A 14,012-nucleotide genomic window follows, 5' to 3' on the forward strand; every position below is an offset into this window, starting at 1 on the left:
ACCCGACTTCACCAAGACAACCGCCCTTTTTCGCCAAAACGCGCTTCGCACTGCATTTCGAGTTTTACTTCTGCTCGGAACTTGCAGACATCGCTGTTTTATTGTTGTTGTCGTCAGAAGAAGAAGCGCTTCTTGGAATAGCAGCGAGGCTACAGACAAAGGAACAGATACACTCGCGACTCGACGTGCTTTCAAGGCCGAGATACTGCATCGTCGTCGTCATCGTCGTCGTCGTCGACGAAGAACTCGAGGAAGACCAACCATACCTTACTCACAACAACTCGGCAAATATGGGCCAGGAATTATACAAGTGGGATGACGGTGGTGTTCTCAAGTAAGTCCTCCATTCCATCTTGTCCCCAAAAAGATCAAGCAGTAGAGCTCGCTGCCGACGCACTGGCAATTACAATCCCAGGCATCATGCTAATTTCTGCAGACACCATTGCCCAATATGCCATCAACCACTCTCTCATGAGAAGTGCCGCACAACGTGCTTGGGCAAACACGTCGAATGGTGTCACAGATACCACTCGTAAGAGATCCTCTCTGAAGTACCCTCTGGCAGATCGAGGTGATCGCTGACTCGTGCACACCACATATCTAGATTGTTCCGAATCACGTGGGCGGCACGTTGTAGCGCTTGTAAGAACTGCGACGAACAGCATGAGAAGAGGCACAGGGATATTGCCGAGATCTGGCACAGAATTAAAAAGCATATGGCTGAAGAGGAAGCCTTGCTCATGGAACGACCGATTTCCCCAGCCATATCGAAAATGGCCAGAACACCGTTGACGGCCAAGGCACTGAGTACAATGGAGAGTCCAATGACACCGACCAACAGCGCCGAGAAGATGACCAAGAAAGCGCGGAAGGCAGCAAAAAAGGCCGCCAAAGCGATGGACCGGGATAAGTTCGTGACCACAGCTGACATATTACGCGTGGCAAAGACGCTCCACCCAGAGCCCGAGAAAGATATGGATGCCGCTGACGCAGACGCCGAACTTTTCTCCGAGGATCAAGACATAAAGTGGAACCTCGGCTTCAACTACAGCACTTGCAACACGAATTCCATGCGCCAGAGCTACGTTAGCACGCAGAGGAGCAGTCACTACCAGGTCCCCGAGGCCGATATAGAACGTTTTCTGGAGCAACTGGAGGTAAACATCAATGCTGTCGGCAAAGAAGGCGAGCTCGTCGCAGATTTAGTCAAAGCCATCAAGAGTGACTTGATTCACTTCCATGATGAGGTCGAGGGTACCGCCAGGAACAAGGCAGGATTTTGGAGGTGGGCTAATAAAAAAGCCTACCGCGCACTGATGGACCGAGGCAAGGCCTGGGAAGACAAGCACAAACCCATCGAGACCAACGTGGCGGAAGTCGTCGAAGAGCACAGAGACGACAGGGAGCTGAATTCCGATCAAGAGGGAGAAGACCATCCCAGCCAAATCAGCTCAGGCAATAGTGTGGTCCCAAGCCTGACCCGCTCTACCAGCACCAAAAGCGACAGCATTGCTCTGCCGCCAAAGGCACATCCATCAGCTCGAACGCCCGGTCTCAATGGCAAGACCCCCTCCACTCCAGCACAAGCCACCGAACGGAATCAAGCCAGCGACTCCGATGGGACCCAAGTCGGTAAGAAGGTGATGAGCGCACAGCCTCGAGGCAAGTTCACTCTGGCTGCCAACGGCGGTCTCGAACATCTTCATCTCAAGCCCAAGAGCAATTTCGGCGCTTTGTCGTGGAGTGACGTCGCTCGGGGCCAGTGAGAGTGATTGTGCATTGCTTCGATCCGCAATTGCCCAGGTGTACGATGCCAGGTATACGACGGGCTTCTTGCACGAATCAGGTCGTGCATTTTTCAAGGGCAGTTGGAGGATGAGGTCGTCGGCGTGTACTTGAGGTGGGTAGTAGGTCGTTGGACGCGGCCAGGGTGGGCCATGGCAGGACTTGAAGAACATCATACATGTACTTTCTTGTGTTTCACGTCAATTGCAACTCCTTGCGTGCCCGAGAAAAGTGCGAATCGGTTGTGGTCTAATGGTGAAAAAGGTCACAATGCACACGCCGAGTCAGCAAGCGGAGAGTGGAAAGGTCCTGAGTCGTTGTTCATTTACATACTCGCTCATGGTCCGCCTGTATGTAGCCAAGGGTCATGCAATAGCTCCTTCGCAGTACTGCGCTCCTGGGGAAGCCACTTGAGCATCCTTTTTACAAATTCGATGCATAATCTCTTCTCTTCGCCTTCCATGCAAGTGATTGCAGATTCGAAGCTGAAGTCTTGCGGGACTAGCTCTGGATGCTTCAAATTACCTGCTCAAAACGTGTCAATAGCTGTAGAGATGCATATGCTGTCCTTATTAACTCACCGTTTGGATTGTAAAACATTGCTGTCCGCTGGCCGGCTGGGAAAGTATCTGGTTTAGGGCCTAGAAGTGCGGTTATATGGGCGATGTGCAAGCTGTCATCATACTCGTGGGTGCCTTTGGTGGCGACTTGGAAGAGCCAATCACCTTCGAGCAGATCCCATAGCTAATGCAGCGTCAGATGAGTTGAACAGCGTGTGTGTCATTGGGGTACGAGACTATACCATTACCCCAAGATTCCAGATATCAGCAGGATAAGAGAAACCCGCGTCGAGGATACTCTCGGGAGCGCGATAGATATCTGCTTGAATGCAGCCAGAATGTGCTTCTGTTCCCAGGACAGCGCGGTCAAAATCCGTAATGCATATCATCCCCGTCGGTTCCCTGAGAGGGCCAAAGCCGTTCCGTGACAGATAGATTACGCGACCATCGTCCAGGTGCTTCTGCGGTAGTGGATGGTGGTACTCGTCATCCGCCACCTCAGCTGGAATCGCAGGATCTTCGAAGCGTATCATGATATTGTCGGTTTTGAGGTCTACAGATATATCAGAAAGTTGTTCTAACATGATGTAGATGCGATCGTGATACCTGTATGGATGACTTGGCATTGAGAATGGAGATAATCAAGCCCTTCCAAGATCATCCGAATCAGAACTTTGACGACGTTAGGAGGTATGACATTGCCAACGAATCTTTGACAATACATCCAAAGGGGTTCACGCAGGGGCTCAGAGACAATACATCTATGTTCGGCGTTGGGGCTCCCCAGTGTGAAGGAATCCCGTAGTTTCCGCACAAAGTTCCAGCCCATGTGCTGCCGATTCCCGTCAGTAAGCCTGCGCAGGATGGCGAGTTCGTCTTTGACACCATGACCAAGCGATGCCTGCCGATTCGCACCAATCTTCACGACGACGAACTTTTCTTCCGTCCAACGAAATCTTTCGGGACACCATCAGCGTATTCCCGATCGAAGCCCAAGTCCAATTACCTGCGAAGATCTCTAGCTAGCCAGACTGTCGAGCCGGAGCCATGGCCCAATTTGGCCACGATCTGGTAACGGCTGTTCAGGATGTCCCAGAGCCGTGTCGGGTGGAAGAAGTCATGCCGATAGTAGGGGCTTTGTTCTTCCTCAATGGGCTTGTTGGGATCCAGTCTTGGCGCAATTGCTGTCGACGGGGACCACGGCGCATAGTACAGAAGTGAGGCCAGCCTTGTTCTAGAGCGCGCTAGGCAGCTCGATACAGCCATGAGAGGTCAATATCGACGAGCACCAACGATTCCATGGACTGGAGGAAGTGCGAGAAGTGTATGTAACACTGACAGTCGTTGGAGGTGGTAGAGTTCGGAACTTTCGGCAATCGTCCCGAGAGTGGAGCGAAGCGGGAAGTGGGAACGGGCACGTATCGATAGATTTATTAGCGATTACAAACTTCTTCTTTCCTCCGTTCGACCACCACACAGAATTCGAACACCACCCCCACTTGTCGCCCCCTCTACAAGTTGGTCGTGAACAGCTACAAGTACCACACTTGACCACCATACAGCTCAACGCCCCCCGCACCATCTTCGAAAGCCGCCCAGCATGTCGATGGAGATCGACTCCATCGCGCTCGAGCAGCGGCCGACCACGATGGCAACAGTGCTTTGCTACAATTGTGGCGCACCGATTGATGGCACCCAAGCAGCAGGCGCTTTGTGCAATGACTGCCTGAAGACCACTGTTGATATCACATCCAGTATCGAGCGAGACGGTATATTGCTCATGTGCAGAGATTGCGAAAGATGGCATTCGCCCCCAGCTACCTGGGTTGTAGCGGCACCTGAGTCTCGAGAACTGCTTGCTCTTTGTTTACGGAAACTGAGAGGTCTACACAAGACAAGGATCATTGATGCGAGCTTCATTTGGACAGAGCCACATTCGAGGCGTGTCAAGGTGAAGATCACAGTACAGCAAGAGGCGATGCAAGGCACGATACTGCAGCAAACATTCGAAGTGGAATTCACACAGAATTACAAGCAATGTCCTGACTGTGCAAAGTCGTACACACACAATACATGGCGCGCTGTCGTTCAAGTGCGGCAAAAAGTTTCTCATAAAAGGACGTTTCTGTACTTGGAGCAGCTTATCCTCAAACAAGGAGCGCACAACAACACGATCAACATCAAAGAGGTACCTAATGGCATTGATTTCTACTTTGCTGAGAGGAATAGCGCCGAGAAGTTTGTGGATTTCCTGCAGTCTGTTGTCCCTGTGACGACGAAAAAGGCACAGGAATTGATCTCGATGGACACACACACGAGCGTCAAGAGCTACAAGTTCACATTTTCCGTCAACCTGGTGCCAATTTGTAAGGACGATCTGGTAGCCCTACCACCCAAGCTCGCAAAGTCAATTGGCAACATCTCTCCTCTCACGCTTTGCTACCGCATTGGTACTTCAGTGAATCTCCTCGACCCCAACACGCTGCAGACGGCAGACCTCAGCACGCCGATATACTGGCGAGAACCTTTTTCACCTCTTGCAGCTTCGAAAGACTTGATCGAGTTCGTGGTGATGGACATTGAGCCGACTGGACAACGGCACGGTCGCTTCGAGCTTGCAGAAGCCACGGTTGTCCGTGCATCCGATCTTGGTGTCAACGACAACACATATCTTATCCGTACACATCTCGGCAGTGTGCTGAATGCAGGCGACAGTGCAATGGGCTATCTTCTTTCAGGAACGCAATTCAATAACCCGAACTGGGAGGCACTCGAGGAATCAAAAAAGTACTCTGGCACGATCCCTGACGTAATACTGGTCAAGAAGCACTACGAACGTACTAAGAAGAAGAGTGGCAAGGGTCGCAACTGGAAGTTGAGGAGAATGGCTCGCGAGGAGAGTGAAATGAAGCCAAGAAAACAAGATCAGGACCGCGATGAGATCGATTATGAGCAGTTCTTGCAGGATCTTGAGCAGGACCCTGAGCTCAGAGGCAACCTCAATTTGTACAGAAATAAGGACGCCGCGGCTGCGGCTGCTGCGGCCAGCGAGATGGAGACTGACGATGAGGACGATGACGGTCTCCAGATACCGATGGATCAGCTCATTGACGAGATGGAGGACATGGGAATGGACGATGTCAGCGAAGAGGAAAGTGATGATGAGTAGCAGAGTTGAGCTCGTACTAAAGGTGTTGCTGTTATATCTGATACTGTCAGTTGGTGGACGTGGACATTTCTCGACGAGAGAAGTCGCGAACATGCGTCATTGAGGTATAGAGGAGATTTCTAGAGTACTCATAGCCCTGTCGCCATGGGCCGCGCTATGCAGCTACAAATAATGCACTGGGGCGGATTCAATGGCTTGCCGAGCTATCTTGAGCCGAGATCTCTTCATCCTAGGAGGTGGCTGGTCACACGAGCAGCTGAGAGCCAGGAAGATAGCCTAGGTACCTAGGGAGCCAAGCAGCTTGATCTAGCGGTTGCACCGCTCCAAAATCACCAAAGTTCCTACCTCCTACAGCCATGACTATCCTGGATGCCAATTATCTCTTCCTTGCAGCGGCGTTGCCAAAGATGTAAACTATTATTGTAGCAACGTGCATTCACATGTACCTAGGTAAATGTAGGAGGTAGGTTGGAGGTATGAAGACATGGCGTGAAGCGTAAGGTAGATTCGATTCGATCCGCCAAGCAGTGACATGATATGACGCGGATCATTCGGCCTCGGACACGGATTGTGTTGAGCACTAAACTGCTTCGATCTCACAAGTTGCCGACCACCGAGTTCGTGCAGGCAGTATAGGTAAGAAGAAGATACCTTATGTATGTAGCAGAGTAAACCGGGTAGAGAAGGACGCCCAAACAGCCGTGCGGGATCTTCCACAGCCACTACTGCGTTACTTTCACAAACAAGGCGAGCATTGAGGTCGTCTGCAGTCTGCACAAACCTCCCAACACAAGTGACAACGCCCAAACAAATAAACAACAGGAGTCCCTTCTGTTTAGCGCTGTCATCATCCATCGTTGTGCCCCATCGGCGCCACCGGATGGTTCTAGGTCTTCGAACTAGTGTAGCCGGTACCCTGGACGACGGAAGGCCAAAGTGGCCAAGGGCCATGAATAATCACACTTCACGTTGTCCTTTGTAGTAGTAGTAGTAGTTATATCATATCACACCTCACCGTCGCTATATACGTCTATTCCACTTCACCGTCGCCTTACTACCCTTACTATCGCCTTACTACTACTACCTTACCGTCGCCTCTATACCGCTCGTAGTATGCCTACTGTCTATAGACTACGTAGCGGCCAAACCCTCGATTACGAGCAGTACCGCGAGTTTATTACCGAACTATATACTAATAGACATACGCAATAGGCGATTCGCAAGAATCTCTTTACCGCCTTCGGCGTTCGTATCGAGATACGTACGTTAAAGCGTAGATTGAACTTATAGGGCCTTATAAGAACGTACGCGCTACTATAAACACGACTAAGCAACACCGAAGCCCTACGCCTACGAATCGCTTATACCTATTACTACCTACGTTTGACGGACGAGCAGGCCTACTAGATTCTCGGTATTAATAGTTAGAATATAAACAAGCGGACCTACAGGCGTATACAGAAGGAGATAGGGTTTATAAAGCAGGTACCGGCAGAACGACATACGGAGGCAGAGGTAGAGATCGCTATTGTACTATCCGAAGAGCTAAGCAAGTCGTCGGTTAAAACCTATAGACGTAGAAATCTCTATATATACCTACGCTCGAGGACTAACCTAATTAGGAGGTATACTACTTACTTATATCCCTATAGCCGACTTACGGCCGACTCTTATAGCAGACTTATAACTAACTTATTGTAGGGACCGCGTATACTGTATATATAAACTACTTAATCCTAACGGCGTTCAGCGGCGGCGCGACAAAGCTAGAGAGTACTATAGCGCTATTATTACCCCTAGGCTAATGTACGTACTCTCGATAGATGCCTATTATAAGTTTGAATACTAGGGTATTTAGATCTACGGCGTAATCGATGTCTACTCTCGCTATATACAGTAGCTCTACGTAGGAATTATAGGTAGGACAGTAGTATTAGTACTCGCTTAGTATACGGCTACGCTACGCGATAGGGGCGTTGCTCTATTAATTCTACGTTTAGACTATAGTAGAGAGACTCTCTTAGCCGCGGACGTATATTATATAGTTCGATATACTACGTACGACGTAGAGGCCGCCGCTACCGCCGCCGCTACCGCCGCCGAGAACGAGTTATTACGCGAGCGCGGCCTGCCGCCGCTGCCGCTAGTACTACTATCGCTACTACCTACGTTCGGCGAGTACTACCGATATAGTACGAGTAAAATAAATCAGCGTATCGAGGTATAGTAGAATTAGTAGGCCAAGGCACTTAATAGATAGAGAGGATACTTCTACTCTCTTAATACGAGAGATTTATATAACCCTAACTTACTCTTAGATCGCCTAGCCTTCCTAGCGGTATATATAGAAATTATACGTACTACAGTAACGGAGTTCGCCTATATATAGAATACATATAAGATTCGGAAATAATCGAACCGTCTATACTTAATTCTAGGCATTCTATACGTACTATACTACTATCTAGAGCTATATAGGGCGGCGTCGTAGGGGGTACGTATACCGGAGGCTATTATCGAGATACTCGAATAGAGTCTAGAAGGGTTTAGTAAGTACCTCGTCCCCGCTCGCTATACTGCTTATTAATTCTAGGTAGATTTAGAGGCTTTTCTCCCTAACGAGACATATAAGTAGTATAAGGTCAATCTGCTTACGAGCTGCGGTCTCTCTCTGCCTATTAATAGAGCTTCCTTTGACTAGGCAACCGGCGAGCGTACCTATAAGTCAGTATATACTATACTACGAGGATTAATAGATAAGTATATTACCTCTAGGCAACTATCTATTCTTAGTAAACTTAAGAAGCTATTAGTAGTACGAAATTGGATACCTAATCGTTAGATAGAGGAGGCATTCAGAGATATAGGCGGCCGGCTAATTGCGAACGCTGATTTCGGTATAGTAGAATTCGAGTTTATATAATAAGTTTATATAATAGACATAGGTATAAAAATTCTGTAGGCACTTCCTCGGCGATTCTAGCCGCGAGCAGCGATAATTCTCTTTTCTACTACCTTATATCCTATACTTCTTTCTATATACGTAGCCCTATATCTACTATGCCTAACTACGATACCGACTAAAAACTACCGGATTTGTAGGCAGAGTACTGCCCTATTAAGACGTTTATCTACTACAAGACTATATTCGGCAGGTTCTCCTATTATAGTTAGTATCTATAGCTTAATCCGGACGGTCCGAAGGACAAGTTTGTATAAGAGCCCTTAATAGTACTAGATCTATTATACCCTCGGCGTATAGTATCGTCGGTGCCGGCTGTCTCGGTAAAGGTAAGCCTATACCTATTAACAGAGATATAACGAGTTACTTAGCGAACTATTAATAATAGGGGTTTCAGACGTTCGATATAATTCCCTAATACGCGAACTCCGAGCGTAATAGTACTAACGTATACTTCCGATAGAAGGCTACTAGCGCTGTTAATCCTTACGCCGGCGCTAAGCTAGTTACCCGTCGTTAGCAGTCCGCGCCGGCCGTATCCTCGTTGTCGTTAGTATCCCCGGCAGCACTAACAGTTAACTTTGCGTATATCTATAATATCTATACGTAGCGCTCGGTACCTAAGTATAATCGTAAGGCTAAGAAGGATAAGTAGGTACTAGAGGAAGCCGAGCTTATTCTTACCGTCCCTAACAACTTTACCGACGTCGACCGTAACGCCGAAGACGCCTCTCGCTTACTCGTTGACTTCTTTATCGAGCGAGTCGATCTAGTAGACCTACTAGCGTATCCGATCGATAACATTCCTAACTTTGACGACGTAATACTCGCTACTAGCTTTAAGGAGAACAAGCCTCTTAAGGTGTCGTATAGAGCAACCAAAGCGCCGAACGTTATAGATACTATAGCTATATTCCTCGTACTACTACCTACCAAGTCGTCGCCCTATATATATAATATTACGATCGTTATCCAATTAAGAAAGGAGCTAACGCTACCGCCGCCGAAGAGTCTTAAACGTAAGGATAGAGAGAGTACTATACTCGAGCTATTAGTACTCGAGAGTGTCGAGCAAGACCCGCTTATTAAGAAAGAAAAGGGCCTAGCGTAGACATACAGAGTGATTAACACGAGCAAGCTACCGGAATTTATAGATCTAATAGGCGACGCCGACTATAGGAGCGATACCGACAGCGAGGCGGCTAAGGATACGAAGGGGGGTATCGACGCTAAGAGGGGTATCGACGCTAAGGGGGGTATCGACGCTAAGGGGGGTATCGACACTAAGGGGGCTAGTATACTATAAGAGCGAGGAGAGAGAGAGTCCGATACGAAGGCAGTAGTAGACAGCGATAGAGAGAAGATTAGTATAGTAACAAGGGCGGTAGCAAGGGCTCGGGGTTGACTTATTAGTACTCGCGGAGGGAAGAGGGCATAGGCGCTATATGTACTTAACTATATAATAGCCGTTATAGATAGTATAGCTTTAATAGCGACGTACCCGGAAGGGGGAGGGTTATAGATATTAGACGGTTTCAATTACTACTTAATTCACTTATTCTATTTAACTAATAGTACTATTATTAGCCGCCTAATCTAATATAGTCGGCAGCGTAACACCCCTCTCGGGCTACAAACGAGTAGCGAGGGCATATATCTTACTACTAACCTAATTGAATCTACCTTTAAAGAAGCTAATCTACCTGCGCGCGTACTTGTCTAAGCCGTCTACTCGTACCTTAACGGCGGCGACTCGCCGAGTAAGACGTACTAGCTTACTGCTATCTATATCTTCTATAGGCTAACCGGTATTATACTCTACCTTTGCGTATCGCTTACAATAAGCATATATCTTACTATTAACCTAGTCTATCTTATATAGAACAGATAGGCCCGGACGAGTATAGTAATAATACGGATCTAGTACGTCGATCCCTTCGTAAGTTTCTATAATTCGGCCGGCCTAGTCGAATTTCTATAGGTTATTCTTCGTAACCTTCTTCTTCTTAGTATCCTCGCCGTTCGACTTATTAATCTAGCCCTACTACTTCGCGGCATCGCAAAACTAGAAATCGGCGGTATTAGTAGTAGTAGGGCGGCGAGGGTAGGGATCAACCGGCGGAGTACTACTATAGAGAGAGAGAGTTAGTAGTAAGTTATAGATAACAGCGCCGCCGAGGATCGTACTCGGTATTATTATCTATTGTCTTATCTATCTTATCCGCCGTCTTATCTATCTTATCCGCCGTCGTATCTACCGTCGTATCTGCCGTCGTATCCGCCGTCGTATCTGCCGTCGTATCCGCCGTCGTATCTGCCGTCGTATATACCGTCTAATCTATTGTCTAATCTAGTAGCTCTAAGTTATTGTCCTCGTTATAGCGCGCTTCGAGCGCTATAAGTGCCTCGAACGCAGTTATTATATTATCGCCTTCTTATAGCATCTCGAGCGCGAGCGTTACATTCGCGATAATACTAGGAGGGTTAGTTAGCGTACGTCTGTAAGTATAGCAGCGAGCGTATATACTCGGCTCGGTAGGGCATAGTTGCGGAATATAGTAATAATAGATATAGTAATATATATATAGTTCGTACTCTGATAGCGGCGGCGGCGACGACCTAATAAGTCGCTTATAGCGACGACAAAGCCGCGGCGACGACAAAGCAGTAGAACGAGTAGAATGGACGCATCCGGCGACAATGGACGCATATAGCGACGGTGAGGTGTGATATGATATGACTACTACTACTACTACAAAGGACAACGTGAAGTGTGATTATTCATGGCCCTTGGCCACTTTGGCCTTCCGTCCTGGACCCGATTACAGATGTAGTCGTTCCTACTCCACCTCATTGATCACCACACCACTGGAACGGGCGGCTGTGCTCGTGCACTGCACTACCTACTTTCGTTGTCGAACAGAGGACAACGCGCGCGCGCTGCTGTTTCCCCACTCACGGCCGGCGCTGGACGAAGGGCATATTTGTACGCATTGATAGAATTCGGAAAGTGACCAACATCAGCATCGTCCCGCGAAGACCAGATCCGCATCCGCTCACTCAATCGCTGCTCATCACCGATCGCTACCACTGGCTGCCCACTCGCGGCACAAAGGCCGTCTGTCCTCTCCACAGAAAACTCGTGTGTAGGCAAGTCGTACGCGTGTGCGACGAGAAAAGAGAAGGAGAAGGGCCGTGGGCGGCTTCAGGTTGCGTTGCACGAGTCGGACCACTCGATGGGCTCGTTACCGGACGCTGTCGCAGGCGCGTCGCTCCCGACAACGAGTACTGCCCGAGCGCTATCAGAGGAAGAGAATACCCCTGTCGAGATGAGCACATTGAACGCTGCTAGCAGGAACGACGTTGCTGTTGGGACACCCGGCAGTCTTGGGGGGCTCGAGGACGCAGTACAGACACAGCCTGCCGTAGCAGCGTCAATGGCAACAGAACCAGCACCAGCAATTGCAGGAAGCTCACAACCTGTATCCACCACATCGGCGTCTGCTCCACCTCCTCAGGATAATCTACGCAGAACGGAAACAGAACACCTCGGACCTGCGATCGAGGGCGATGCGCCCCTAGTGCCGAGTAGCACTGTGTCTGCTGGACCGGTCCTGATGATATCTCTCATGCTCATAACAGGAGCAAGACATCCATACAAGATCGACGAGAAATACCTTCGAAATCGAAAAGTCATTGCGCAGGACTCCTCAGGAGCGTTCAATCCAAGAGAGTTGAGTGGGTATCAGCTCAAAGAGCTAATTTGGACGGATTGGCGGCAGGAGTGGGAACCACGTCCGAGTAGTCCTGGGAGGATCCGGTTGATCGTGATGGGCAGGATGATTGAGGACAAGGGGTTGTTGAAAGGTGAGATTTGTCTGCGAGACAGCAGCACAAGGAAGTCGCTAATGTCTCTATAGATCTTCCGTTCAACATGACGGCAACAAATGTTGTTCACATGACCGTCAAACCCGCCGATATTATTGACGACGACGAAGCTGCGAACGCTAAGAGTACTGGTAAAGTCGCAAGACAGCGCGAATCAGAAGAGCAAGGTGCTGGGTGCAGATGCGTGATATTATGAGGACTGGTCGCAGAGACTCTTCTGGCTGATACACCTTCTTCGGAGGCATCGATATGGACTGTACGTGCACTCATTACTGGGAGCATGCAATACAGCATTGTTGTGGGGGGTTGGGAATTTTTTTTGATGGCGCATATGTACGGGCAAGCATAAGGGCAGGAGTGATGGGTACCCAGAGGCGAAATGTGCGAGCATAGGGTGTCCGCCAAGTTTTATTTATGGGTTGGGCTGTAGCATAGATGGTGGCATGAGTGACGTGCCTTACGCAGCGGTCCGTAGGTTAGGTACATTTTCATTTTCGTTTCACTAGAAATGAAATCTTTCTTATACATTCGATATCACTCCGGTTAGCCTTGCAGTGACAGTAGCCATCTCAGCACTATGCGGGCACGAGCACAAATGATATTATACAGCAAACGCCTAGCCGCGACTCCATCTATGCACCGACCATTCTAGGCGGTATGGATGTTCACCCAGCATATGTAAGAAGGAACCGTAGCAGGATTTCCCAAAACTTGGTAAGGTCCTCGCCATTTTACACCATTCTATGTCTCGGACCCAGCAAGAGTGGTTCTCGAGAGAAATATATATCCTCTCTACCAGACGTTCATCTTAAACCTTCCCTCCATCTCCGAGTGAAAGTCCACCGAATCTCTCAATTCCTCCCCAGTAAACACATCTTCCCAACTGATTTCGCAGTCTCGTCCGCTCAACACGTCCGCATGGACTCCACCCATTCCCGCCCCAAATCCTCCTCCCAAGATACTAGGTCTCCACTCTCCAGCGCGTACAATCGATAGTTCCATTTGACGCTTGACGGGCTCTGCAATTCCATACTGCTGACGGAGAAGGTTGTATTTGAGGCTGTCTTGTTGGTTCCGCCAGTTAGAGAGGCGGTTCTCGAGAGGGTGGGCGGATTGGAGGGTTATTGATGCGCCGGATGAGGTTGTTTTCGGGGCAGGTGTGCTGAGACTGAGGTTGGCCCGCAAAGTGTCGTGGACACCTGGCGCAGAAGGGGCGCCAATGTTGGCATGTGAGTGGGAAGGGTTGTTGGAAGAAGGGACAATGCGGAGAGACTGAGGTAGAATGGTCAGCATGGTAGTGAGGGTTGTTAGTAGAATAGTGATGGTTACTGACCATGGCTCTGGTGTTTGAGCGGTGCTCGAGTTGTAATTCGACGATGATGGAAGCGCTTTTGGACTGCACTGTTGGTAGATGGCTTAATCACAGATGGCGCTGTATTGTTTGGCCTTGGCGAGTCTGATCTGGTGATGGCGTGAAGGTGGTGATGTTGGGTTGTGTTTGAGTGAGCGAGCGAGCTGGTCGGGAGCTCGTCAGCGCGAAGGCAGTCGCGACGCATCACAGAAAAGTGGGTCCGCAGTTGCGCCTCACTTCATGTCCGACGCCGACAAGGTTTCATCTTCTTGACTTGACCTTCATCAACCACATGTC

At 49.1% G+C, this 14,012-nt stretch overlaps 5 protein-coding genes across 5 annotated transcripts; 3 read left to right on the plus strand and 2 right to left on the minus strand.

Annotated features, from left to right (window-relative positions):
* Positions 1–1,167: 1,167 nt before the first annotated feature.
* Positions 1,168–3,650, minus strand: SEPMUDRAFT_151384 (protein kinase). Its single transcript, XM_016906779.1, has 6 exons — positions 3,352–3,650; positions 2,952–3,301; positions 2,588–2,898; positions 2,367–2,529; positions 2,119–2,310; positions 1,168–2,034 (listed from the first exon to the last, which is right to left on the minus strand). Exons 1-5 carry the CDS (start codon positions 3,609–3,611, stop codon positions 2,123–2,125), a joined length of 1,272 nt encoding a protein of 423 aa, XP_016757430.1. The 5' UTR covers positions 3,612–3,650; the 3' UTR covers positions 1,168–2,034; positions 2,119–2,122.
* Positions 3,651–3,850: 200 nt separating this feature from the next.
* Positions 3,851–5,777, plus strand: SEPMUDRAFT_151385 (NMD3-domain-containing protein). Its single transcript, XM_016906780.1, has one exon. The coding sequence runs from the start codon at positions 3,946–3,948 to the stop codon at positions 5,512–5,514; it is 1,569 nt and encodes a 522-aa protein (XP_016757431.1). The 5' UTR covers positions 3,851–3,945; the 3' UTR covers positions 5,515–5,777.
* A 1,189-nt stretch (positions 5,778–6,966) lies between these two features.
* Positions 6,967–7,363, plus strand: SEPMUDRAFT_51826 (uncharacterized protein; the record flags this gene model as incomplete). Its single annotated transcript, XM_016909204.1, has 2 exons — positions 6,967–7,139; positions 7,216–7,363. Coding segments are annotated over 2 exons (321 nt in total), but the record flags the coding sequence as incomplete, so codon positions are not given.
* Positions 7,364–11,315: 3,952 nt separating this feature from the next.
* On the plus strand, positions 11,316–12,832 carry SEPMUDRAFT_151386 (uncharacterized protein). The gene is made up of 2 exons (XM_016906781.1): positions 11,316–12,343; positions 12,397–12,832. The coding sequence occupies exons 1-2, from the start codon at positions 11,713–11,715 to the stop codon at positions 12,558–12,560; spliced, it is 795 nt and encodes a 264-aa protein (XP_016757433.1). The 5' UTR covers positions 11,316–11,712; the 3' UTR covers positions 12,561–12,832.
* Positions 12,833–12,875: 43 nt separating this feature from the next.
* Positions 12,876–13,851, minus strand: SEPMUDRAFT_151387 (proteasome maturation factor UMP1). Its single transcript, XM_016906782.1, has 2 exons — positions 13,698–13,851; positions 12,876–13,636 (listed from the first exon to the last, which is right to left on the minus strand). Exons 1-2 carry the CDS (start codon positions 13,698–13,700, stop codon positions 13,157–13,159), a joined length of 483 nt encoding a protein of 160 aa, XP_016757434.1. The 5' UTR covers positions 13,701–13,851; the 3' UTR covers positions 12,876–13,156.
* Positions 13,852–14,012: the final 161 nt, after the last annotated feature.

This window comes from Sphaerulina musiva (assembly GCF_000320565.1).
Source record: "Sphaerulina musiva SO2202 unplaced genomic scaffold SEPMUscaffold_10, whole genome shotgun sequence".
NCBI classification, from domain to species: domain Eukaryota; kingdom Fungi; phylum Ascomycota; class Dothideomycetes; order Mycosphaerellales; family Mycosphaerellaceae; genus Sphaerulina; species Sphaerulina musiva.